Raw genomic sequence first — 27,748 nt, forward strand, 5'->3', positions numbered from 1 at the left:
GAAGGCCAAAAGAAAGCTAATGAACTTTGACGTGAATGGCAAACGAAAGATGGAAACGGCAAACAGACATTCGTTTTGATCTTTCAGAACGTTACCAAGCACACAGCAGGCAACAACAGAAACCAAAAATGCTATCCAAAATATACACGGCTTCAGTTTGCAAAAGCTTTAATGCAGAGCTTTTTCATGCTTGATTATATGATTTTCAATTGCATCATAAACAGCACTATTTTAGTATCAACTCCTAATGACTTGGAACTTTATTTTCTTGCTCGTTGCGATGACCGCTTCATCCTCAGTGAGGCATCGCCCAAATTTGTGCAACGAATTTACAGTACAAATAACTTTACTTTAAGCTCATAACAAGCACATTCGGAGCATTCGGCCAGGAGCAAACAGGTGACTCGTATCAACTTCTTTTTTTTTTTCTATATCAACGTGCTTCACTCAAACCACTGGGCACAGATTTGAACACCGCCCGGTCCGAACCAATTTGTCTGCATGTTATTTAATCCTGCCATGGTTGTCTGCGGTTTGAATAAGGCCAGCGCCAGCAGATAGCTTGCCAACTTTTGCCATGTGGTGCAGGGAATGAAATAATTTTCCTTCAGACATAACGTTGCCAGCGCTGCTGCTCCTGCTAACTATCGATCGTTCGAGCTGCTCTCAAAAATACTGAAACCTAAGCACGACCATTCCCACTGTATGCGAGACTCCCAAAATGTCCTCCCGGTTTTTCCCTCGATAACGAACATTGGCAGAGACTCGGGATCCCTCAACCCGTCCCCATCCAGCGCTCGTTTCCGTTTGCTTACCTTAAGTCCTCATTTTCCGGACCATCCCACCCATCCTTGTAGAATACTTTCGGAGTTTTGTGTGTGTGTGTGTGTTGTTTTGGTTTGCTTTCTTTTATTTAAGCCGTTAGCTTTGCGGCTTCGTCTTAGCACCGCCCGGCTGGGAAGGGAATCCTCGACTCAAAAAGCGAAAAGTGATTGTAACTCGGTAGATTATGGATGGAGAAACACAAGTATCAATTGTATAATAAAAGGCGAAAATAATCCTCTTATCTTTTCCCACAGCGGATCCCGGCAGCACGGGCGTGAGGGTTCCCGCCGACGTGTGTGTGTGTTTGTGCCAGTGAAAGGGTGTAACAGTGCACGGTGCCAAGAAATGACGCAAAAAGTGTGCCGAAAAATATGAAATTAAAATGATAATACAACGCCCCAACACGACTAGTATCGCACAAAACCAACGCCGGGCGAGCAGGCGGTTTGCAGCTGTCAAGCCAGTGGCCACATTGCTTGTCAGCAATTGTTCGTCCCGAACGATGTGAAACTGTGTGATGTGTGCGAGTGTTTGTGTGCATGTGGCTCCCTAGACAAGCGGACCCAAGCGTGTGCCAATGTGTGAAGTTGCTAAAGTTTGTTTTTTTGGACAGCCAAGTGGACAAAAACACATGATAAAAGGGTGGCGTACACGCTTGTACACTGTTCCTGCGTCTGCTGCAGTTAGTGGGCTGACTCGAGCCGAAGAACCGGCTTCGTAACGAAAGGAAGGAGAAAGCTACGAAAGGCGGGACAGAAATCCCAAAGCACATAATCATGTTTTTTAATCTTCACACGTCCTTGCCACCGTTCCAAGGATATTAACGAAAAAACGCTTCGTCGTACGGTATTGGTGCCGAAGCCAGATGCAGGAGACTGTTTCTTCAAGAACTCCTCGCCCCCACCGCAGCTTCTTCAACCGTCCTTTGCGCACGATGCCGATATGGGAATGGCCCAAATTGATGAGGATTGGGATTTGCACATCACTAGTGAAGCAATGAGTGTGTAGTAGTACGGTTTACAGGCACAAAATACAAACAACGTCAAAATAACACAAACTTCCACGACTTCCGAGGCGTACTGGGGTACACTCTTCCCTCCAAAAAAAAAAAAAAGGGCTTAGTCTAAGAACAGTGTGTGGTGAAAGGAGTATAGGACATCAGCAGCAGCAGCAGCAGCAGCAGCAGCAGCCAGCCAGCTCTTCAGCAAGCTACGTTCGTTGCCCATCATCCAGTGCTGGGCGGTACTCGCACGTCATAAAAATTCTAAATTATGATAAACGCTGTTTATCCATTGAGGATATCGACCAACTTGAATTGCCTGTTTAGGACGTGGATTATTGTGCTGTACTTTTTACAGGGCTGTCCTCAGCTTAACACGGGTAGGTACACCAACGCTTTCCATTCTTTCCGCCACCCGCACAATTGCGCATTCGCATGCAAAAGGGTATTGAATTTTATTGATACGACTGACGAGGTGCTTGAAAATATGCTTCCCAGCCTATTGTTATTGCTGTCTGTTGGGAAGGAGTCTTGAGGGACTTAAAGTGTTTTGTAGAATTTCAATATTATTTGCATACGATAATAGTTTGTTTCGTTTTATTTTCTAATATTTTTATCCTCATATAGCAAGATCGTTAAGAATGGATACTGATGACACATTGAACGTCCAATTTTAGTATCAAATTGCTCTCATTTGCAACCAAATTATCATAACGATCTGAAATTTCATAAATTGTTACTGCCTTGTTACAATCAGCAAAAAAAGGCATTGCTGTCGATCATCGGTTAAGAATAAACTTCACCGGAATCACTTTACCACTGGAAACGTTCCGGCTAATCTCGTTTGTAAGACGTATTGATTTATATTTGATTAATTCACCAATCATACCTTCGCATAAAAGCCTCGAGAGGGATCAAGAATTACGTGCCTCTTTTGTTGAGCCTGGTTGTTGTTATTTTTTTTGTCGATTTTAAACCCATTTAAAGGGTCAGATTGTCGATACCACGCATTTCTGACTCAGCAAATATGGACTTGCACGTCCGATTGAAGGAAAAGGTGGTGTATTTCACACCAAACAACATCGATCACACACACACACAACACTATTTACTCCCGGCGGCCATTGTTATTATTCTATAGCAAAACAAACCCCGGAAAACCCATGTTCCGAGAGGTTGCTATAGCTGTTGGCTGATATTATTCGTTTAAGGCAACATATTTGCAATGTTTCTGCGACGATCCAAGAGTGAAATAACTCTGGACCTCTGGAAATTACTAACACACTTCACATGTGATTTTTAATCTGCCCTGATAAAATGCTCGCATACATGGACAAGCACACGCGCTTTGATGTCCCCCTATCAAGATGCAATCCGCCAGGAAGGGCATGAATTTTAGGAATGTTGTGAAAACATTAACACGGAATGGGTTTGAAGTTTTTCAGATGAATAATACACGCATAACAGTCGGCCTGGCCGGATCATGGACAGTTATAAGCGGGAGCCATGCCATTTGCTGGCTCACAGCGCCGTACGGGGATTGGACGGATGAGCTGATGTTGGATTCCGTCTGCCGTCTGCCGAGCTTTTATGTGTTTAGTGACGCCAGCGAGTGTTTGCGTCGTGTTTGCTTTCCGGTGCCACCGAATGCCCATTTATTTTCATCTAATAGAGCTTTCCGGCTTCCCCAGACCAAACGGAACGGGCGTACTGAATGTCCAAATCCTTCACCCACTGGCCACCGAGGGGTTCTAAGCAGGCTCCCAGTGTTGGACAGTGTATCGGAGGGAGAGGAATTTTATTTTGTACCACCACTGTCTGTCCATCTTTCCCGTCTGGCAGTACTCCATGCGATGCGTCCAAACACACACACACACATCCACAGTTCACAATAAATAACATTGATGTTCCGGCCTCGGGTCTATTGGAACGGTCTATCGTTCACGTCCGCAGCAACCTTCGGAGCCGAGAAACACTTCTAAGAATCCAGCACCATAAATGCTAAGAGCGTTTCATAGTTTCTACGAGCCAGTGCCAGCGCGTTATCTCACAGCAAGCAAGTTCAGCCGGAGCCTGGTGCCACGGAGAGGAACAGATCGCCAGTTAATGTTGTGCTGTGCTTACTGGCCGTACGGAGTTTTTCGCTGTGATGGGATTGGGCAGCCAGTCAGTAATTATTTCTATGACAAATGACTAGTATCCTTGCACGTGCGGACAACCCATGTCCATGTCCATGTTTGTGTGTATGTGTGTTGGAGTGAGGATTTAGTCCGAGGAAAGTAGTGACTAGCGAGTGCTAGAAATAATCCCGGACATGTTTGTGCAGGCAGAAATGGAGTGGATTTCGTACCGGCGGCTCGTAGAACTGGATACATATGAATGTTTGTTCATCATACACACTGATGATGTTTTGATGCTTTATCGTTTGTGATAAGCGCAGTTTAATTGATACTAATTAAAACAAAGTGCTAATGTGCATTAAAAAGCGAAGGGTAGATTTCCCGTCCGTGGTTGGCTGGGTTTTTTCTAAATGAAGATAAATTGGTGAAACTATAAAACTTTAACACAATTCTTTGTTGATTTCAAAACATAACCATTTAGAAGCTTTAGGTTTGAGACTCCTTTTTGTATTGTAATTAAATTGCTATATTAATTTCTTTTACATTAAATTAAGTAACGCTAAAACAACCTTACGCTCCATGATGGCATTCATCAGCACGGTTAGCATCACGCCCGTACGAAAGCAGTTAATCAAATCGCCGAAGATTTCCAATTTAAATGCAAAACGATTTAATTAACGTTTCACAACCCTTCCCGGATGTAATATTCGCGTTCGGCACATACTTACAGTGCAGGATAAAGTAAAAAGATAATTCAAATATTCAATTTTAAAACTGCTGCTTTCGATACAAATGATAGGAATAGTCCGTTCCAAATGTTCAGTTGGTTCAGAAATTGTCGATTTATTGCTCAACAATTGTTTGCCGATTTAAACACTTAAATGACAATACCGTAACGTGTCGTCATACTTAATAATAAATAAAACATTATTACTAAGTATGACGAATAAATAAATGAAACAACAAAACTTCCATAAAAAAACCGGTTAAACTCTGATTTTTACTCTAGCAAGGAGTCTGCCAGCAGTAAACTCTCGTAACTCACAGCTAAAAAATCGTTCTAAATTGGATTTTTTATTTATTTTTTCTTTTTACTGTGACGGTTCTCCTCCGTCATTTCATGTATTTTAACCATATTTTCATCGTAATTAATTTGTTTTAACATGTTATTTATAACGTTGTCATCACAAGTGGTGATGACAGTACGGCGTAGAGCCGTCATTCTCAAATGAAATAAAATAAAATGAATTGTTTTTTTTATAAAAAAAAACCTTATTCAATTCATAGAAATATTTGCACCATAACTTCACCTTTAACATTTGATGACCTTATTCTAATGCCCATCACTGTAAACCCCGATAGGAACACCGTACCGATGGAGGACATATCTAGCACAAGCGTTCATTTTAACGTGTCCCATCCATCGCGGTGGTAGTTTATTTATGTGTGCACTCTATATTTAGCTTCTTGAAATTAAATTCAAACCAAGCCCAATTCGAAGGAATTCGACCAAACTTCGCCATCCTTCTGCCGACGCTTAATTACTGCAATATGTAGTCACGTGTAGAGCAGTACTAGGCTTACGTACGTGACTTAACACTGCCCATTGCACTGCAAACAAACAGACAGTGGCATTAACAGTGAAGAGCCCAAAAATCAGACCCATTTTATTACATCTATCGAGAGCCGTATACCAAAAACGATGGGACTGAAAAGTTTATTACGCTCGTTTACGGTTCCTCGAAGCGTGCTAGTCAATTTCTGCCCAAAATGTCAAACCAAATCCGGAGGTCAAACAAAAGCACAACCACACACCCCAAATAGGGTAGATAAAACAGAGAAGAGAGAGAGAGAAAAAAAAACGCCCAAATCGAAAGCACTTCCAAGCCGAGAAGTGAAAGCAAGTGAAAATGCGCCAACCGTCGACCCTGGTTGAGTTTATCTTTCCTTAGCCAGCTTTTTTTTTATGGAATCGAAGGGGACATTTGCATTTAACGATGGAAGGATATTGAAATGCCTCCTCTCTTGCTCTCCCCCCCCCCCCCTGTCAGCTTGAAGCCCAGTTTTAGAGAGCTGCCCCACTTTTACTGGGCCCCAAAAAACCAACGTCACAAAAGTGTCATCGTTGTGTTAGGGATTCGGACTGTGGATGATCGTCGGTCGGAAAAGCGAAGCCCAACGGAGGAAACATCCAATCGTGATTTACTGTCTGCCTATAGAACTTAATTGCTGGCGTACGGGATTGACTGGCACAGGGCTTAATGATGCAGTAAAATGGCCGAGGGTGAGCGACAGAAACCCGGCAGCGGCCATCCGGATTTGCCGTGACAGGGTGGGAAAAATCAAAGCAAATAGATGTAAATATCGTATCGCAAATACAGTGCCGACGACCGAGTAGTAAATAGATCGTAATCCAATGAAATGCTTTCGTTTGCTAGCTCTCCCTAAATGTGCAGCGTCCTCTCGAATTCCCAAGCAGTGGATGTTTCAATTTGGCGCGCATATTATGATCGAAGGAGTTTAGAAGTGTCTGCTGAATTTTAGAACGCTTAATTTAAGTAACATTATCCATGCGTGTGCTCCCGCTTGAGTGTGTGTATGTCCTGTAAGGGCGTCTGCTGGTAGCCCTCATAAATAATCAATCGTTGGGTTTTTGGGGGCTTACACAGAATACCAAATTGACGAAGGTTTTTGGGTGGGTTTCGCTTCGCTAGTTCATGGTTCGCCGGTTTTTCCTGGTACACGGGTCCGTTACATCCAATTTCATGCCTTTGCTCAAAGCAGCAGACAATTCAGCAATTTAGCAATACATATATCTCCTTCACGCCTGGTAATGGTAAGCGTTTTGATGGATATTTCAAATTCGGCTTAAGGATGTGGGAAACGTTGCAGCTGCAAGATTTTTGGAGCGTTGGGTTAAGATAAATGTGCGAAAGCGAAATCCACTTTCCTGCACATGCTGATGTAGGCAAGATGGGTGTTCAAACCGTATATTGTGTCTATTAATTAAATGCATCAATGGTAGCCGATGCTTTAGGTTTTGTGTAATGTACTTACCAGCTACCATGAACCATCTATAATGATAGCCATTCGTTCAATATCATTTTCAGTTTATTTATGTTGAGTTCATTCGTTTTCATATACATAACAGGTTGGTTGATAAGTCCCCGGTCTGACACATAGAATGCGCCGCTAGTATTAAATGCATATTATTTTTATATAGCACCAACCTTCAAATGATTCCTGATTTGACGTCTGTATGTCAATTAGTTTGTGAGACAGAGCGTCTTTTGTCAAGCAACTTTTGTTATTGTGAAAAAAATGGAAAAAAAGGAATTTCGTGTTTTGATAAAATACTGTTTTCTGAAGGGAAAAAATACAGTGGAAGCAAAAACTTGGCTTGATAATGAGTATCCGGACTCTGCCCCAGGGAAATACAATAAACAATAATTGATTGGTATGCAAAATTCAAGCGTGGTGAAATGAGCACGGAGGACGGTGAACGCAGTGGACGCCCGAAAGAGCTGGTTACCGACGAAAACATCAAAAAAATCCTCAAAATGATTTTGAATGATCGTAAAATGAAGTTGATCGAGATAGCAGAGGCCTTAAAGATATCAAAGGAACGTGTTGGTCATATCATTCATCAATATTTGGATATGCGGAAGCTCTGTGCAAAATGAGTGCCGCGCGAGTTCACATTTGACCAAAAACACCAACGTGTTGATGATTCTGAGCGGTGTTTGCAGCTGTTAACTCGTAATACACCCGAGTTTTTGCGTCGATATGTGACAATGAATGAAACATGGCTCCATCACTACACTCCTGAGTCCAATCGACAGTCGGCTCAGTGGACAGCGACCGGTGAACTGGCTCCGAAGCGTGGAAAGACTCAAAAGTTCGCTGGCAAAGTAATGGCCTCTGTTTTTTGGGATGCGCATGGAATAATTTTTATCGATTATCTTGAGAAGGGAAAAGCCATCAACAGCGACTATTATATGGCGTTATTGGAGCGTTTGAAGGTCGAAATCGCGGCAAAACGGCCCCATATGAAGAAGAAAAAAGTGTTGTTCCACCAAGACAACGCACCGTGCCACAAGTCATTGAGAACGATGGCAAAAATTCATGAATTGGGCTTCGAATTGCTTCCCCACCCACCGTATTCTCCAGATCTGGCCCCCAGCGACTTTTTCTTGTTCTCAGACCTCAAAAGGATGCTCGCAGGGAAAAAATTTGGCTGCAATGAAGAGGTGGTCGCCGAAACTGAGGCCTATTTTGAGGCAAAACCGAAGGAGTACTACCAAAATGATATCAAAAAATTGGAAGGTCGTTATAATCGTTGTAGCGCTCTTGAAGGGAACTAAGTTGAATAATAAAAACGAATTTTGACAAAAAAAATGTGTTTTTCTTTGTTAGACCGGGGACTTATCAGCCAACCTGTTACGTACATATCATAAAATAGTGATCATCAAGCCCGGCAAACCAGAAAAGGACGGCAAGCGAGTGTAGTACCAAAACAGAAGAAGATATGAATAGTTTTTTACCCCTTGAGTAAAATCAGCAATCACTACTATGAATTTACTTATCAGGCTTTAGAACCGCTTTTCGGAATTGGCCTTCTGCAAACATTAGCGCTCAATGTATAGCGCCAAAAGATTGTTAAATTCGTCCTTTGAATTTCCGTAATCCATTAAATACATGAGGCAATGTAACCGCTCACTCACCTTCTGATTGTTTATGATCTCCCATTGGAACTTGTCCGAGTACCCAAGCTTGGATATACGGTGAGGCAAGTTGCCACTCTGCACAACTAGTATGTGACGAAGACTTGACTAGGGGAAAAGTGAAAGCCTTCAGGAAATCACGGATCCTTTCTAGTTACCAGAGTAAATTGTGCACAATACATTTAATAATTTGTTTGAGGATATTCTATTCGAGGTCCTGGAGCACAACTTTGACGTTATTTATGAGGAGCGATTACCTACTTACTTGCTTATATACTTAATAATTAGGAGCAGCAACCGCTTCGCGGTCTTCGCCTGTTCCAGAAATCCTCTTAACTGCTCCCGGTCCCGGCGTTTCTGGCATTGGACGATCTAAAACAGATTTTACGGGCTGGGTCGTCCGGTGTCATTCTAATAACAAAACCAGCTCACCTGAGCCTGACGAATAAAATTCGCTGTACGATAGTGAGTTCATCGTACAGCTCGTCATTGAAGCGGCTCCCCCGTTGTCCTTTCGTCTAAAAGGGTTTCGTCAGTTGTAGCTAGAGTCCATGTCTCAGAGACATATATGAGTACCGGGACTATAAAAGTTCCGTTAGTCCCAGGTTAGATCGTCACCACAGGTGTTTTGAGTAAAACTTATCCTGAAATAATAGAAAAACCTGTTGGCAGCCAGCAGCCCTAGCGCATTTCCACATCAATGCTGTTGTCGGTGCTGACTTTTAACCAGAGATAGGTGAAGTTTTGGAAGATCTCGACGGTGCGGCCTATCCGTCACCGGACCGTCAGTCACCGTCAGTCGGGTGGCTGGTCGTGCCACCATCCACCAGTCTGGTTTTTGCCTCATTAATCTCCAACTGGAGGTTTTCTGTCGCCTGCTCGTTCCTCATATAAGCTTTCGCTACGTAGGAGAATCTTAAATTAATGATGTAAATGTCATCAGCGTATGCCAGAATCTGGATTGATTTGTAGAAGATGGCCTCCGAAATTTCCACCTCCGAGTCGCAAATGGCCCTATATTGAAGAGTACATAGGCTAGCTCTTCTCTCAGTGACGTTGGTCATTATCATTTGTACTAGTCTGGCACATGCCCTGCAGCGATTACATCAATTTTAATTAATTCTCGTGTGTTATGTACTAAACCCTGCCAGCACAGGATACGAACGAACGCCGAACGATTGGGCTCTCGCAAAACAACTCTTGCAGTGAGAGCAGTTCATGATTAACGTAAATTCAGAAATATAAATAGATTGGGCAACAGAAATTTCTTAACAATTATGCATGGCATGGTTGAATGTAGTAACTCTACTAAAAGTTGCAATGCAAATTGTCCACAAATTCCGTGACTACTGTACCGTAAGTAGTATTCACTCGATATGGATTAGTTTAGCTTTATTTATCCTTAAAAAGCTGAAAAAAGTCATTTGTTAAGATGATTTTCATTCGAGACTCTCCACAGGTCTTCAAACTTCACTGACACGGAACAAACCAAACGGAACACGAAACCGAACATTTCTAACTAAACACTAATCGAGTTCATCGTCAAATGCCATGTACCAACTACCAGTCTATTCCACAATCTTATAGTTTGATTTCTACACAGTTTAAGTTGTAATAGTTTCAACTGATTGTAATACTCGCTATAGATGTTTAAATTACACTTATTTAGTTTCCAACGATTCATGTTAGCATACACTTTCGATGAGCTACAAACACCATCTGTAATCATGATGATTGACACTGAAAAACTAAGCGAATTGGCGGAGTTAGTCGGCCAACATTACTTGCCATAATTAATGTTGATACAACGCGCTTTTACTCTCTCTCTCTCTCTCTCTCTCTCTCTCTCTCTCTCTCTCTCCGTCTCTTTGGCTGCCCTTGCAATGCCAAAAAGAAGTAAGCATGATTTTACAATAAATATTGAAAACATAATTACTGAAAACAAAACCCATGGAACGCTTCGCCAACGAAGAAAACATCTAATTGATGTTTGACCTTCGCGCACACAAAACCATTATGCGTGGGTTTAGTGCCGGTGCTTTTCAAATCGAATTTTCATACCTTTTGCAACTGGCAGCGGTGGCAGCGTGCGTTCGCAAACAAATAGCAGCATTTGCGTGCTAAGCTTTCGCCAGTTCTTTCGCGCGGTATTACGTAAAGGATTAAATATTCAACCATCTCCGCACATCCACCGGGCGCAACAAAGGCAGAACTGCAAATGAATGTATAAAGCCGTGTAAATATTGAATATTCTGCTCCGATGTTTTTGCCGGTTGCCATCGGCACGGCGCAAATCCTTTTCCTCTAAGCAACGCTACACGCTCTAGCACGGCGATGTTATTATGGTGGGTATTCAGGTGAACCAAAGCTCCGTTTTTTTGCTGCTGCTGAACCAATTGAAAGTTTGCAAAACCCTTTCTTTCGAATATCCTCCAGGCGGATGGACGGGACGTGAATGCTGGTACCGGTCAATGGGACAGGATCTCGTGGTGTAGAGATTATGGATACACCTGCAGGGAACGTCGGTAGAGATGCGACCGGTTAGATAGAACCAGTCAACCAAAATCCATTCTGACGATTCTCCAAAACCGTCTATTGATCTGTGTACGCTTGCTTCGGGGCTTAGAGAACGTTAGCGTCGTGATTGTGGTTGTGATTTACATTTATCTCGGTGGTGCATTTTTCTTTTGTGCTACCAAAGTCATTGTACAACGATAGCAATCCGGTGCAATAGTTTTGCACAGAATGGCGTCAACCTCATAACAATAAAGTTGTAAAATTAACAACATATCATAAAGACATTGAACGTTGCAGGAAAAAAGCGTGCGTGAAGCTCGTTAAAAGTAGTGTACATTGCCCATGAATGTGCAAGAAACGAATCGCTTGTAACGAATGTATTATGACATTCAGCCGGAATGCTATCAAATTCTATATTCCAGATGCCATTTGCGATAAAACAGCAATGGACGACCGAGTGCTAAGCTTGTAAAAGCTGAAACGGGCCCAACCGTTGTTGAAATCAATTACACGGAATAGTTTGCATAACCTGCAACCTATTGCATCCATTATACAATCCATTAACAAACATGTCTTCCACTTTGCTTGAGCTCCTGTGACTTCACCGACCGAAGACCCGAAGCTTTTGCCTTGTTGGTCTCTTGACGGGCAGCGTTTCTACAGCACACGGAGCTGATGGACCCGAGTCTATTCGGATCTATTTGCACAAAAACGGCCTTCTCCGGTCCCTAGGGTTGGCCAATGGTACGGTACGGTACGGTATCGATTAAATTTATTTTTGATCGGTGTATGCTCACCCGGAAGGGCTTTTGCGATTTGTTTATCAAATATCAACAATTCATCCGCCCGACTGGATGGGCACCCTTTTGAGGACGCACTTTGCATTCAACCGATCTTCGTATCAGTATGCTGCCACCTACACACGCACACAGCATCCGGATAGCGCTGTTATCACGTGCCCGAAGCATCCAAACTGGCAGCTGGGAGTTAACGATTGTGGAAGATGTCTTCTGGCTGCCAGTCACAGGATACTCGTTCTTTGCATTTTCTTCCCGCTTTCGTCCATTTCCATCGCTCCCCAGGTCGGTAGTGGATGTGCGTTGACTTTTTCCACTTCCTCGCCACACCGAATGTTCGGTCATGCGGTTTGCCTCAGCTCGATTGGAATGGTTTGCCAACAATTATTCTACATCCTTGTGAATTCTCCTGCTCTCCGTGCCCTTAAATTTTCCCTGCTCGAGTCATGCCAACCGATTATTTGTTTGTTGGAGGAAGAATGCTTTGCCTAACTGCTGATGTGGTTAGAAACCCCATAAAAAGCTGATTTTGCCACCCTCGTTACACTGGTAACGATATTGGTACACGCACACACACACACATATTATGCATGAAATGTTGCTGCTCGAGCAGGGAATAAATTATAAGCTTTCCGGATCTCTCACCAACCCGGTACCATTCCGCCGTCTCCGATCGTCGACGACCGATCCGAAACAAAGACGAAAGCCAACCGTGTCGGTGCAGCCAAAGATCGGTCCGGATCCGCCCGGAACAACACACCCACCAGTCGCAAACGAGATGTGGGGATAAATGTGAAAAATGGTGTCACGAAGACGATTATAGGATCCTCCCCGTTTGGTCCGTGTTTCGCGCCCGGGGACGAGAGGATGGTCGTCGACGTGCAGCTATGCTCCATACAGTGCACGGACACACAAATACAGCCGCTCACTAGTGTGCTCACACAAACAATAACTCACATACCACTCGCTGATCCACATCCGACAACAATTTATATTTGTTTTCCCGTATTCTGGTACACATGCCCACACGCGATGCCCAACGTCGGTAAAGGATGGTAATGGGAAAGCGTGGGAAACAAAAGCGTCCCCCAAACCCCAAAAACAGTGAAGGAAAAAACTGGCATTTCCGGCATTCCACTTGCGGTTCCTGGGCCAAGATGAAGCAGCAGCACCAGCACCAAGCATGCATGCTGCTCAAGAAAGGCGTTTCCAACAAACATAATAAGGGGCGAAATATGTCCATTCCTCAGCGATGGGACTGTTGCCTGTGCCACGGGCTCACTTGCTAAACCGTACACCAAAGGTATGGAATGCCAGCTTGAAGTTAATTGACTGTAAAGCAATAAATTGTAGCGTTGTACATTTCACCGGCCGTTCGCCATTCTCGGACGGCGCGGATCGGCAATGGTCACGCGGTGTGCGACAGCTTAAGCTTGATGCCCGATTTCGCCCTTGTGTCTTGTGTCCATGCGCTGCACGCACACTCTTCCTGATTGGGAAGTTTTCAGTCTTTTAGTCTCCAATCTACTCCCGAACGCACATACACGCACCCGTCCATAAATGACATCAGCTTCAGACCATTTTTCTCACCATTTTAAGCGATCAAATCCCGACGACACAAGCACACGCACTGAAGCGCGTCCCTGCCCCAGCCACTTCCCACGCCAGCACGGTTACCGGTGTCTTCCGGAGGTGATTTTTCATCCTCTTAAAATGAACGAGCTCACAAAAGTTAATAATGCTAGCCAATTTGGTGGCGTATCACACCAGCAGAAGTGCGTCATACGTCACGCGGGCCACGGACAGCAAGATGAATTAGTTTTACGCAATGCTAAGCTCATCTGCAACCTAGAGAAGTAGGCGTGTGTGTGTGTGTGGCGCAACAGTAGAAGAAGAAAAAGTTTACGCCTTCACGCTTCCGATCGTCAAGCGGAACCGATGTTTTGTGGCTGTTGAAATTTGGCTTCGCCTAATTACCAAGTGTTTCGCCAGGAAAATGTGTCCAGATAGACCAAAAAAGAAGGAAAGCACAAACGATGTCTCCATTAGCGTGATTATTGTGCGAAAATTACTGTAATAAAAAGAAGACATGACGAACCTGTGCACACTATTCCACTCCCGGAAGATTGCAGATTAAAAACCAAGGTTGTCAAGTGATAGAAATAAGAATCGGACTTTTATGTGACGAGAATGGAAGTACAACTGGCTGGCTGAGTGAACAAATGTCCTCCTTATGATAATATTCCAGACAGTAGTGAAAATTCTAGAGGAGAATCTTCTTAACATGCACGTTGTAGACATCGAGCTTAGGCATGGGGACACTCAGTCTTTTTTTGAAGAATAGAATTAGCCAGGTTTAGTTTATTCCAAGTCTAATCCGGCAACTCTAATCAGAAAACTTCAGTAACACCATAAGAGAAACGACTTCTTAATCATCTTCTTCTTACTCTTGGCCTGTTCAGGTTTGAGCACGTCGTGTCGACATGGCCAGGTCTCCAATTAGTTTCCAGGAAACTCGGTCTTGGGGTGCAGTTCTCCATCCACGGCTGCATCCGATCCCCGACAGTTTAGATTCCACTTGATCGAGCTAGATCAAGATAGATTCCAAAGAGCTCACTGTGCTCCTGTACGCCTCGTGCCGAACGGGTCGCTGACCAGAACCTTCTTGGTGGGGCATGAGTCCGGCATGCTCATCACGTGCCCCAGGCAACGTATCATTCCGGCCGTTCGAAAATGGCGAGAGCATTGGCGTCCTCTGTCAGCATCGTCCAAGACTCGTACCCGTTGGTGGACTACCGGACGTATCAGGGTGCGGTAAATCGTACATTTCGTGTGTTGTTGAAGTCTTCTGGATCGGAGGAGTTTGCGGAGCCCGTAGTAGGCACGATTCCCCTGCACTATACGCCTTCGGATTTCGCTGCTTACGTTGTTGTCCGAAGTTACGAACGTACCAAGGTAGCAGAACTCCTCTACCTCGAGATCGTCGCTGTCAACTGATACTCTGTTTCCGAGTCGGACTCTATCACGGTCAGAGCCTCCGGCGAGCAGGTATTTTGTCTTCGTCGCATTGATCCTTAATCCAATTCTACTGGCCTCACGTTCCAGTCGGGTGTACGCCTCGCACACCGCCTTAGTTGTCCGTCCGATGATATCGATGTCATCCGCGAAGCCAAGGAATTGAAGGGATCGGGTGAAAATCGTGCCCCGGATGTCGATGCCCGCGCTTCGCATGACACCCTCCAAAGCGATATTGAACAACAAACAGGAGATTCCGTCTCCTTGCCTCAGATCCCGGTGAGATTCTAACGATTCCGACAGCATGCTCGAAACTCTCACCTTGCACTGCACCCCGTCCATAGTGGCCTTTATCAACCGTAGCAGCTTCCCAGGGAATCCGTACTGCTGCATGGTGTTCCATTGTTCGGTCCGATCTATGGTATCGTAGGCCGCGTTGAAATCAATGAACAGGTGGTGCGTAGGGATCTGGTGCTCCCAAGATTTCTGGAAGAACTGCCGAAGACTAAAGATTTGGTTCTTAAATGTTCGTAATGTAGCGGTTGCAGGGCCAAAAAGCTAATGTGCATTGCTTACATTATTGGGGAAATGGCTTAACGTATTGCTAGTTCAAGCTGGCCTTGAAAATGGTATACTAGACTTGTTGATACCACGTAGTTGGAAAGTTAGTCCTCACATTGAGCTTATTTAACCCTTGCTATCGAGAGTGTTGGGTTGAGAATCGAGCGAAGAAAACATTCAACTGATAAGTTACACTCGTATGATCGCTCATTACAAATAGTTTTGAAATTTATCTCTTAGTTAATTCAATAAGAATGACCTTCGAATGAGTTATATTTGAAAAGAAAAATGTCGTTTTCATACATGGTGAGATCATTGTCCTTGGCATCAGTCATCGTTTCATTCCAATGAAATTGTTTACTTTTGATATGTTTGCTTCTTCCGATCGATAATCTAAAACAGTCCTTACTCAAGGTTGTTATGTATTCGTAGTGTACTACAACTACAGTGTGTAGTGCTTTTATTAACTACCGAAGTAGAAACGATCCTCGATAGATCAGGCTTGAGTCTTTTATACTAAAACGAACTTACTTGTCATGGTGCTGCTTCTAATTTCATACTAATATTACAGTAATTGCTACTAATTATTGCTGCTTATTATAAATAGTAATGCAGTACGTTAGATTGGCTTTTAAAAAATCTAAACCATCAATTATCAATTGATCAATTGAGTATCTAGAATCAAAACCTTTAGAAGAACAAGAAAAACATTCACGTTATATCTTAAATAACCTCATTCTCACTTCTAGAGGAAGAATAATGCGTCTAATGAATGGATTGAGACGGTGGCCAGCAGGTCAATGTACCTGTGAGCATTCAGCCGTAGGCCCTGGGGGAAGATGTGAGGCGGAATCACGTCTCCCTTCGACCAGACGCACCCGAACACCATCACCGTCTGAGGAAACTTCGTCTGCGGCACACGGGGCACATCAGCAGCACAGTAAGCGAGCCAGCGGTTGTTCTGCACGTTGTGCTTCTGGTCTTGACAAAAGTTCTTCTCGTCAGAGAAGAACCACAACGTGCCTGGCTGCGCCGGGTGCTTCAGCCAGCTCAGCAAGCGCTTAGCGTTGGCAAGCCGCTTTTCGCGCGTTTTTGCTGTTATGAGCTGTCCCCTACGTCGCTTGTACGACGCGTACCGCAGGTCCTCATTTAACGCCACCTTGACGGTGCTCGGGGCCACACCAACGACTCGCGCCAGGGCCCGGATGCCGACGCCGGGATCGGCCGTCGCCCGCTGCTGCAATCCGGCCAGGAACGCGTCGGTCCGCACACAATCCGACCGCCTGCTATGCTGTTTGCGAACAATAACACTATCCACGTCTTCACCACACTCCTCGAGCTGTACGCGTATTGTTTTTACGGTGTTCAGCGAACACATCGCCGCCTTCCGAATTTCGGCATTCGTATGGCCGGCACGAACCATCATAACACACGTTACGCGCTTGTACAATTCGGACGGGTTCCGCATATTTACGGAGCTAGACATTTTTTACACTTATTCGCACAACTTTTAGCAATCGAATGACATATCAATCATTTCGATACGTCAACTCAACCCTGAGATATAAACCCAAAGGCCAGGTGTCAAATTTAGTCCGCACACCCTGTAAATTATTACATCGAAATCGAAGTCCTTCTATGACAAGAAGTCATCCATGTGGGGCAATGAGAGGACTCATATCGAGACGAATGATAGTTTAAATGTATTTTTGAAAAATACAATTTACAGACCCCCTGTGATCGTTTAATGAAATCGTTTTGAATATCTTCATTCGGAGGAACATATCCAATCATTCTGTAAACCGGACGGAAATGTAAATGATCGTCATGGCCTAGAAAGAACTAAAAAAAGCATACTTTTTTTATAATTGGCTTGGCTAAGGGCTCACTAAACTATTGATGGACCATCGGGCATAAAGTTGCAGTACATTTGTAGAATGGTTTATAGCAGTGCGCAATGCAATTTACCGATAATTTCAGACAGTCAGTTTATTTTTTAAGTATACATTACTAACGATCAGCAGCATAACGTGAAACGGTGTATGGTACTTCGTTTACAGAAATAGTTAAATTAAATTATTCAGTTTTGATTTATATTTTAAACTGTTTTTACCAACCTTATTATTTACCAAACACTCAATCTCAACGTTCCATTCGTTTCACACGTAAATTACATTCACTTTCCATCAATCGTTGCTACTGACACACGCTCAAACATCCAGTGCAACAACATTGTTATTCAAGCATTTCGCTGAAAGAAAACTTTAGCGTACATTTTTCAATAAAGCTTCCTGTTTACACATCTGTTTCGATTTTTCTCTCTTTCCATTCGCTATTCCACACAGGAATGGCATCGTTGATCGACCGCAGCGATATGATACTCAGGACAGCGTTTTTCCTGCTTTCGCCTCACACACCGGACAAAAGTTCTGCCGGCGGCAACTCGAACTCGCTCGACAAACAAAACTACGGTCACCGTGGTGGAGCTGGTGGAGGAAGCGGAACAGACGGCGATGGCAACGGGGGCGAAAGTGGTGAATCCGGTCCCGGGCTATCGAACTACTTCGAACAGGGCAGCGATAGCGAGGAGCTGCTCAAGTACTACAAAATGCCGATGCAGTTCGGGACCGAAAACTACACCCTGGTGACGTCGCAGATAGGCAGCACCGCACACGTACCCTGCCGGATACATCATATCGGCGAGGGTGTGGTAAGTGTGTTTGGTGTAAAATGACTCGATTTCGTGTTACAAATGGGTCCATTTCCGGCTTGTTGGGAAAAAAGGTAACTTATCGATGAGTGGTGAAGGATGATTGTTGGCTGACAGTCTGCACCCGACCGGTGTACTGCATATCGGATGCCACTTTACGGTTTGGGCAGAGTGTTACTTTAGTATCAAAATACGATTTTTAAATTCATACGCATCCCGTAGAGCGTGAATGGTGTTTGTTTTTCTTGCAATTTTTGTGGGCGACCCATGTTAAAGTGGATCATTTTTGAGTCAAGTATTGCTTAAATAGTTATTTGCAATGAACTCAACAAACAATAATAATCAACAATTCAATTCCAAACTAATTTCAACCAAAAGCCTCACAAGATACGTTCGGTTTTTAAGCAATTTAAGATTGGCATGCTGAGAACATAAAAGACACTCCTGAAAACACATTAAAGCTTCTATCTCATCAATTTGGGGAATGTTGTGTGCGTATTCGAATTAACACATTCCTCCTATTTCAACCACATCCAGCTTCAAGAGAAAAAGCTTCTTCTGAAGAGAAAATTGGTTTCGTGTTATGTGAGCACAGCTTTTCATCATATTGCCAAGCATTTCTTATGTTGCTTCACGCGTTTAGCCACAGGTATGCAAAATGAACAAAACAAATTCAAAATATAAGATCTTTTCCGACTATAATTGAATTAACTTAAAGATCTTTCTTTACTGTATGTTCGCTCATTTGTTTGGAATGGTTTTGTGTTTTGCTCCAAATTATGTTTATAAGCAATTACCTTTTGAGCTATCTAAATGAATGTTGAATTCGTGGTTGAAAAGCTGGAATTTTGGGGCAAAAATTCATACCAAGTAAACGTATTATTATTGTATTACAACCAGGATTTTTGGGAGATATGACACTCGGTCCTATTGTGCGAAAACTGGCGCTTCTAACACCTCAGCCAAAAAACTGCCCCACTGAATGAGAGCAAACCAAATTCAAATGTATACTAAATTACTTGTTAAAATGGTATATTCACTTTTGCCTTTTCCTTTACTTGAATTATCGATACCACGTAGTTGGATAGTCAGTCCTTTCTACCGGTACTACGGAGTGATGCATTATCTGGCTGCCTGCCGGGCAATCGGGCATTCTCCAACTAGTGAGTGTGGTCTCACAGAAGTTTGCCTTGCACAGCGACGAAATGCGTCATTTTTAAGGAACCACGTTCCTGCCACGTGAAGACTAAATTTCTTAATTTAAAATCTTATATGCTCGTGTAATTCGGTAATTGAGTCACGTATTAAGTTCTACTAACGCCTCTCTACCGTATAAAAAAAAGGATGGTTTAATCTAATACAAAACTATGGCATATTTGGCTTAAGTATTATGGAAAACTATTAAACTATGGAAACTATTATGGCATATGGTATCGTATAAGTTTGAACTATTGCTTGAATTTCTTTGTATAAATGACTGGTGCGTAAAAATGTTCGTACGGTGTTGTATGGTTCGTCAGGACGGAGCCGACCGTCGTTGGCAAGTTGGTCGGCTTTCTCGTTTCCGTTGATTCCGGAATGACCCGGAATTGAGCAGAAAACGATTGTCGGGGATGCAGGTATGGAGTCTAGGAGCGAGATGTGGGGGTCTTTGAAGGTGCCTTGTTCCAGGGCAGCCAGAACACTGGCACTGTCGCTGAAGATGACGTTCGGTCGGTCACTCTGTAGTCCTTCGTCGGCGGCTGTTGAATTGCTATCGCTTCGGCGGAAAAGATGGCGGTGTGATTAGGAAGTTTGAAGGCGCAGCCGGCTGAGTCCAGATAAACGGAGCCGTCTGTAAAGATATGATGGAAATGTTTGTATTTAGTCTGAATTAAGTGAGTTAAGGTACTATTGGCGATGTGGCTGTTTTTTCCAGTTCCCCGGAGAGAGCTTTTAAGTTGCCAGTCTATGGCAGGTGTACGGAGATACCAGGGACGGATTCCCCGGCGGGTGGTTTGGATGATCGGTGGTAGTTGTTGATTGGTGAGTGTCTGTAGTTCTACTTTTGCTCTGGTGATGAGTGCGCTACTAACATTCGGATCAGCGATATGGTGAAGAATGTTTTGTTAACATCCGCCATAATTACGTAATGTGGGTGTTAAGAATATCGAATCAAACGGACATGTATGATGAACGTTTACTATAATTTTCTTTGCACACTCAAGTTTGAAAAAAACTACCAATGTTCTGTGCAATAATTGGCCGCATCTAATAAATTATATTTTTACACATTTCACATCGATTTGAAAGACGTTTATCGATCACCAATTCCCGGAACTACCAACTAACCTGTTTGTTTGTCCGTCTACTTCTTCTTCTTGACTTAAAGACCTCTAAGGTCATGCCGGCAGTCGAAATAGCTTACTAGTCTGCCGATACCACGTAGTTGGTTAGTCAGTCCTCACTACGTATGGGATTTAAACCCCGGTCCCGCCGTTTGAAGACCGGCGCCACTGTTGCCTACACCAGTTTGTCCCCTAGTTTATCTGTCTAAAGAGTTTATTGTCAAGAACTGATTACAAACCTTACTATTGCTTGACCGGGATGGTTCGCTGGTAGAGGCGACAGCTACGCCTATCTTCACACTGTAGGACTAGGGTTCAAATTCCATACGAATCGTTCCTCGGCTCGACTGACTGATCCAACTATGTAGTATCAAAAAGTCTCTGAGCCATTCGATAGCCGGCGTGATCAGGTCGTATAACCAAGAAGACGAAGTAGACTATTGATACTACGGTTTTTTAGACTGAATAAGAGTTTGAATGAATAGAAATAAAACACAAAACAAACTCATCACTTAGGGGAATATTCCAAAAGAATGTTTAAATACTGCAAGCACATTGTAGAACTTTGCAATATACTTTCATATACACTCACTGAAGGGATAATCGTATCGCGACAGTAGAGTTTTGGAATCAGTTATGGTTAAAACAAACAGTAATTATAGCAACTTTTGCTTCTATGTTTTGCGTAAATCCGTTGAAATGACTGATACGGTGTCGATGATACGGTGCGCAGATGTAAACAAGGTATTAAAGACAATTTTTCATTTGGCTGGTTTAAGAAGAGAAAACCAAACGCTCAACAAAAATTCCACTATATGATGGCAATTTTCGACTAATTTAGCGTAAGAATTCACTATCTGATTGCAAAGTTGCCCTAGAAGCTTGTCATATTCAACTATCAATTTTTAGAATTCCACCGAATGATTCAAAAGTTACATTATTTGGATCAAAACCCTTCAATACACGTCGCTTCAGAATGATCATACTCTAGATATAATTAGGAGTTTAAATAAAGAAGGGATCAATCGATAAATCTTAGTCCTAACCACGATAAAAGGAATTCAAATTAATTACTCAACTCACCTGCCTTTGAGGGCGAAGCAGTGCTTATAGCAAACTAATATCTTTTCGAAGCCATTTTTAAATTCTGGTTTGTCATTAGCCTCAAAATAGGCCTCTGTTTCAGCGATTACTTCATCATTGAACCTCAATTTCATTCCTGTCTGCATTATTTTCTGATCTGACAATAGGAAATAGTTGGTTTCCTGTTGTTTTGCCTGCAGACACATATCGACACGAAAAATCGGCTTTATTGTAGTTTAAAAGCTTCAAACCACCCGTTTAGGATTAGGTTGTTTAGGATCGATTGTGAGCTCACGTGGCACTAATTTTGCGAAAAGCTTAAACATGTCCAAATGTTTGCGAATCATATGATACAGATATCGACTTTAGATAGCGACGGACCTTCTGCTATCTTCTTGGATGTTGTTTTAAGGTGATCAAAAACATTTTTACGGAATTTGTAGGTGATTGTACAGAGTCCGAGAACGACTTATCGAGCCAATGTTTGGTTTAAACAGTGTTTTTATGCATAAAAAATCAATCAGTCCACCAAAGCCATGCTTTGCACAATATTAGAAGTTGCTCCACTCAAAACACTATAAATCATTATCTGATCATCTGACAGCCAACAAATTCATGACAAAAATGTTAAATAATTGTGTGTGCCACAATCTGTGCATCAGCATTACAACTTAACTACCCATCTATTACATAAAACTACGGTTAAGTCAATGATACATTTTTACTGTTGAGCAAACGATCGGAAATGCTTAACAAAAACAGTCAATTGCTCCAAGATTTTTGTTTGCATCGATTCAAGGATTAAACTACAAATGCTGCTCAGTCTCGAAAAACCATATCCATTCGAGAGCAGACGACCGAAACAGCAGCGATCGGTTGGCTATAGGTACCGTCGTGTCCCAGTCTCGAACTACCATCAAATGGATCGAAAATGGGTCATTACAGAAAATGTGATCGGTAGCAGTTTAGTGGAATCGGTCAGAGCGATAGATAAAATGCGGCGAACCTGACGGACCGGAGTTGCATGAGTTCGTGACTGGAATGCTAATTCTCGCTTGCTCGCTTCGCACGTGTAATAAACTAGGATTTACTTACACCACCGTAAAGATGCACGGCGAACGTTTTCACCTTGCCCGAACTACTGCCACGGATGGCCGACCGGAGCCGGAGTGTCTGTCCGGAAGAACATGAATGTTTAAAGTGCTAGCAACATTTGGCGCTTTCTGGTTGAGGAAAACGGTCGTCACTCTGTGTGCCCCGAGGACCGGGGGGGAAAAATCTGTGACGGTAAAGAATGCTGATCCGGGGACGTTAAACAAACGTCTTTTGCATCACGAGAAGCGCCGGCAAATCCGGCTGCGGGGATTGATGGTTTTCTTACGCTGTATACTATTTATTATGCTAATAGCCTATACTATCCCAGGTAATATTTTCATCACAAAAGCCCCGGTAGGCTGCTCCGGAAGACAGGCTAGTAACGAAAGCACGGAAGCAGCAGCTTCCGACCAGCGAATCCATCCATCTTTGTTAGAAGTAAATGATGGCAGATCGCTTTAAGCGTATAAAACACAGCTTAAAGTAAAAGCTGTTTGCTTTAATAATTTGAGTAATTGATGTAACATAAAAACTGCTTAATAAATGATTCGTTAAACTCCGTTACAAGAACTGTACTTCAACCAGCTTGAAGTTGAAGTTTCCAATCAACCAAGAATTACTGACGGACTTCGCAGCCGAATAATGCACCAAATGCATTGTTCCTTGCATCCGGGGATGGTTGGCGCTTGATTGAGTAAAAGTAACAGTTTCTCTTCTGCAACCAGTTCCAGTGTTCACCAAACAATACGAAAAGCCACTCGTCATTGTGTTCCTTCAAACGGAATAATACAGTGCACTCATAGTGCTGCACACCACTGATTTGTGCGCCATGGAAAGCAAGTCGCTCCGTCTGGCGACTGATCATCTGCAGTTGGACACCGTGATCCGTCCAGCGAAAGCGATGAATAAATAAAAAGAACCAAACTGTCCTTCAGACACAGTTCGACTTTCGGTGGATTCCATTTTTGTTTGCAACTCGTGCCTTGCAATGGCACAAAAGACAAAATGGCGCTCCGGATATCCGTTCAGCGCTTTCGGTATTGATGCTGACAGCCGAAAAGCGTGCGGGAAAAGCGAAAAATTCAACGTTTGATTTACGAGTATTTGAGTGAAATTTAGCAACGCTACACCCGAACCCTTGCGTGGCGACGGGTACAGCAAAGAAAACTGTCGAAACCATTCGTCAAATTGTGCAATGATCTAAAATCATGACACTGGCTTCTGTGCGCTAACACCATTGATTGGTGGTGCCGTGGAGCAACTTTCTTCTTCTTTTTTCCTGTCTCGGTGACACACGGTACTACATAAAAAAGTGGACTTTTCCTTAACAGACGCTTTGTTCGAATCTGTGTTTCGAGTATTCATCAAACACTTCACACTGAACGGCGTAGTGTAATTGCAAAACTTTTCCCAATTTGTTCTCATCCACTGCTGGGCTGCTCTCGGTGGGGAAGCAATGGCACCGCTTCCGCGAACAAAAACAGCAGCTCAACGGATAACGCACCCAGCGAATGGAAAAACGGAACAACATCCTTCCGACAATGCCGACTGCGAACGGTCCCGGGAACCGCAACCGGCGTCGGAATCCAAAACGACCATCTCTTCACCTCGCCGTCGTCTCGTTTTGTTATCGCTCCACCCAGCAGGTGGTGATCTATTGTTTTCACAATATACGTACTGCCTCTCGATTGCACGTGCACATTCTAGATGCATCCTCGGTACAGACGCAAAAAGCGGACATCCGCAGGAACACATACCTTGGCGTAATAAACTTGCTGCACGACTCGTATGCTATCGGTGTACGTTTGTCGGAATAAATATACGACCAGTAAACGCTCCGGTGCAATGTAATTCGTTTTCCCGGTACGAAACAGTTAGCTGTTTTACGGTATGTGCAACTGTACCCAATGTGTGTTTGAAACAGAATTCAAGCTAATGTTACTCAATCTTCAATCGAAAAAACAAAAAGTTCTTCTACTTAGAATACTTCTTCTGGGTAAAAACAAAAGCTTTACAAAACGACCACCGTAACCACACAAAATTTGCAAATGCACAGCTGCACCCTCAACCGAACTACGGGCAGCCGCAATGGCAGGATGTGGCCCGTTTCGTGCATGACCGCATTGTGAAATTAAACCAAGCAAGAAATCGTTGTAAAACTTTGTTCATCGTTTAGTAATAAACCGTCACAGCACGCATTTATCATGTTCCGGGAAGTGGAAGTATCCACCCACCATTACCATCCAGGACATCCGGACAGGCCACAACAACAGCAGGGCCAAGCGTTGTTTAGGCAACAACCACTGGCGCGATCCCATTTTGCATAGCAATGTGAATGATGCTGGGCTGTTATCCTTCTCTCTCTCACACACATAATGTCTCTCTTTCTCTCTCTTTTTTTTCTCTTTCCGGTTGATGCCACACTGAACCCCGCCAATAGGTGTCTTGGATCCGGCGAAAGGACTATCATCTACTCACCGTTGGCTTGACGACGTACAGCAGCGATGAAAGATTTAGTGCTACCCACCTGCAAAATTCAGAGGTTTGCCAATTGCACTTGCGTCATGTGTGTTGTTTATTGTTTTCTTGTTTGTCGTTCGTTGTTTATTTCCACCCAGCCGAAAGTGATATAAAAGGAGCGCCATTTTTTTCTGTTTTACTGTCAATCCCTAAAAGTCCCGGATTCTTGTGTGTGTGTGTGTGTGTTTTTTTTTCCCACGGCTGAGTTTAAGTGCCTACTACATCGCACACGCACCGTGCTTTTTCGACCTATCACTAACATGTGTTTTGTTGTTTTCCCCGCCGGACACAGGACTGGACGCTGCAGATAAAGTTCGTGCAGGATCGTGACGCCGGGCTGTACGAATGTCAGGTGTCGACACACCCACCAACGTCAATATTTTTAGAGCTGAAAGTGGTCGGTAAGTAGCATTAAATGATACCCGTTCCGTCACATCGGCACTCGTGCACAGTCCCCGCGGGGGGACTGTGCACGCGTGTGGAGTGTGTAAATAAACCTCGACACTGTGTCGTAGCCCGTTTCCATTCGAGCACAAACGATTAAATGTCAAGCCAGGAGTCTAATCTTTACGCCATTGCACAAGTCCTACTCTAATTACGGTTGCACAAGAGGTGCTACAGTACAGTGGGTTCAACCAGTTGTGAAATGGTGGCAGGATTCAAAACTACCTCCTAGCATCAGCTAGGCATTACAGCACATTACACCAGAAACAGTATAGGAGTACTGCATTTAATTATCGATGCTGCAAAGAGTACAAGAGTTGTGTAAAACACCACTAGAAATTATGCAACATCGAGACTAATACACGTGGTGACAGACAAAGCACCTTTTGCACTTCATAATGCTGCATGTGCATTGTGTTTAACTCAAAATAATTTTATTTTCTATTCCTCTACGAACCAGGGCATCATTACCTTGCACTACCCAGGTACGAGTCCCATTAATTCTGGGCTTTATTTTGCTTCACTCGCAGCATCAAGCAGATTGCGTTGCAACCTCACGTTTGCTGGTGCCGGTTCCGATACGTACATGTGCATGTAACGTAATGCCGTAATGGCCAATTTTGTATGCTCTTTATTGCGCCACACGGCGTCCAGTTACGCACGTGAAAGAGCAAACATTCTCCGGGGACTATCCCAAACCCACTCAACCCGAGAAGGTACAAATATGTCAAATACTTCTTCTGCCATTCCTTGCAGAGCAATTCCACTCTGTGAAGCACAGTTGCTTTGTGTAGATGAGAGAGCTGCTCCATCACGCTGGTTGATTACGCAAGACCATGTAGCGTCCTAGTTCTGAAGAATGTGGTTGAAACTCTGGTCCGGCATTACCACCCAGGGATAAGAATGATTGCAGACGCATTTATTGAAAGGATCTAAAATTTGATATGCATTTGATTTAAAGGATTGATTTAATGGAAGATCTCCATCCATCAGTTTCATGGTAAACATGGTAAGAAAGTAGTAACCAATAGCGTTCATTATCCCGAGATCTTACGGATGTGTTACCAGCTAGTATGACAAATAATAAGCCACTCATCTGAAGCACCCTCAATATGCTGCAGCTCGTCTAATTCATCACAACAGCTCTCGGACGTTCGGCGCGTTCGCCACATTGTTGGGCGTAGATTAATTCGATAAATCTGTCCCTGTGTGTTGGAGATTTTCGTATTTCTTTTCGCCGAGAATACACCACCAGCGAAAGCCTTATTCGGTTACAAGATTTCCCTACAAAACCCTAACGGCTCGCACACGGTTTTTGGTTGGTTGTTTGTCTGTGTCCTTTTTTTTTGGTGTTGCTGTGGTCTCTTCTTTCCCCAACTGTGTCTTGCTGTGCTCGATTGCCAGATGACCATTATTTTTGTCCATTTCAGGAATTTCCCTTTACGCACACCTCGCGGGAACGCGTACCGAACTTCCGAGAAAATGTTCATTTTATTTGGACCAGTTTCGTTTTCACAAGTACATGATTCGTCATCTTGATTTCTTTTCGGGGTGGTTTTTCTCTCTCTCTCTCTCTCTCTCTCTCTCTTTCGCTCTTTGTATATTACTTCTAGGCTCCACCCGACCTCCTTCTTGTCGGTCGGCCTCCAAAAAAAAGGAACTAATAAAAGTACCGGCATAGGGACTCCGAAATAAGTGCTCCGAGACATGCAACATCATGCGAACAACGGGCCCAACGTGTTTTCGTGACTGCCTTCTTGCGATATCCCTTCCGTTTTCAGTGGTAATGCTGTCACAGAACGGGGGGTGGGGGGAGAGGGGGAGCTCCCTTTGTGGCAATGTCAAACAGAAATGTACCGCAGCACCAGTTAGGTGCTGGAAGCTTGTTGATTTCAATTACATAACTGTCTCCTTGGCCCAAGCCTTCGAAGCGCCGGTTGAAAGAGTCGAACCGCAGCCTTCGAGTGGAGCAAGTACCATCCCTGATGGAACGGGAAGTGAAGAATCAAA

General features: G+C 43.6%; 1 protein-coding gene across 1 annotated transcript in view; it reads left to right on the plus strand.

The window, feature by feature from the left end:
* Window positions 1-2,066: 2,066 nt before the first annotated feature.
* Window positions 2,067-27,748, plus strand: part of LOC126562242 (uncharacterized) — a 54,727-nt gene continuing 29,045 nt past the window's right edge. The window contains exons 1-4 of the mRNA XM_050218690.1: window positions 2,067-2,205; window positions 17,905-18,269; window positions 25,215-25,316; window positions 25,587-25,695. Of these exons, the coding sequence (XP_050074647.1) occupies window positions 2,097-2,205; window positions 17,905-18,269; window positions 25,215-25,316; window positions 25,587-25,695 (685 nt within the window). The 5' untranslated portion in view covers window positions 2,067-2,096. The remainder of the gene's footprint in view (window positions 2,206-17,904; window positions 18,270-25,214; window positions 25,317-25,586; window positions 25,696-27,748) is intronic.

The sequence above is a fragment of the Anopheles maculipalpis genome, chromosome 3RL, assembly GCF_943734695.1.
Source record: "Anopheles maculipalpis chromosome 3RL, idAnoMacuDA_375_x, whole genome shotgun sequence".
Taxonomy (NCBI): domain Eukaryota; kingdom Metazoa; phylum Arthropoda; class Insecta; order Diptera; family Culicidae; genus Anopheles; species Anopheles maculipalpis.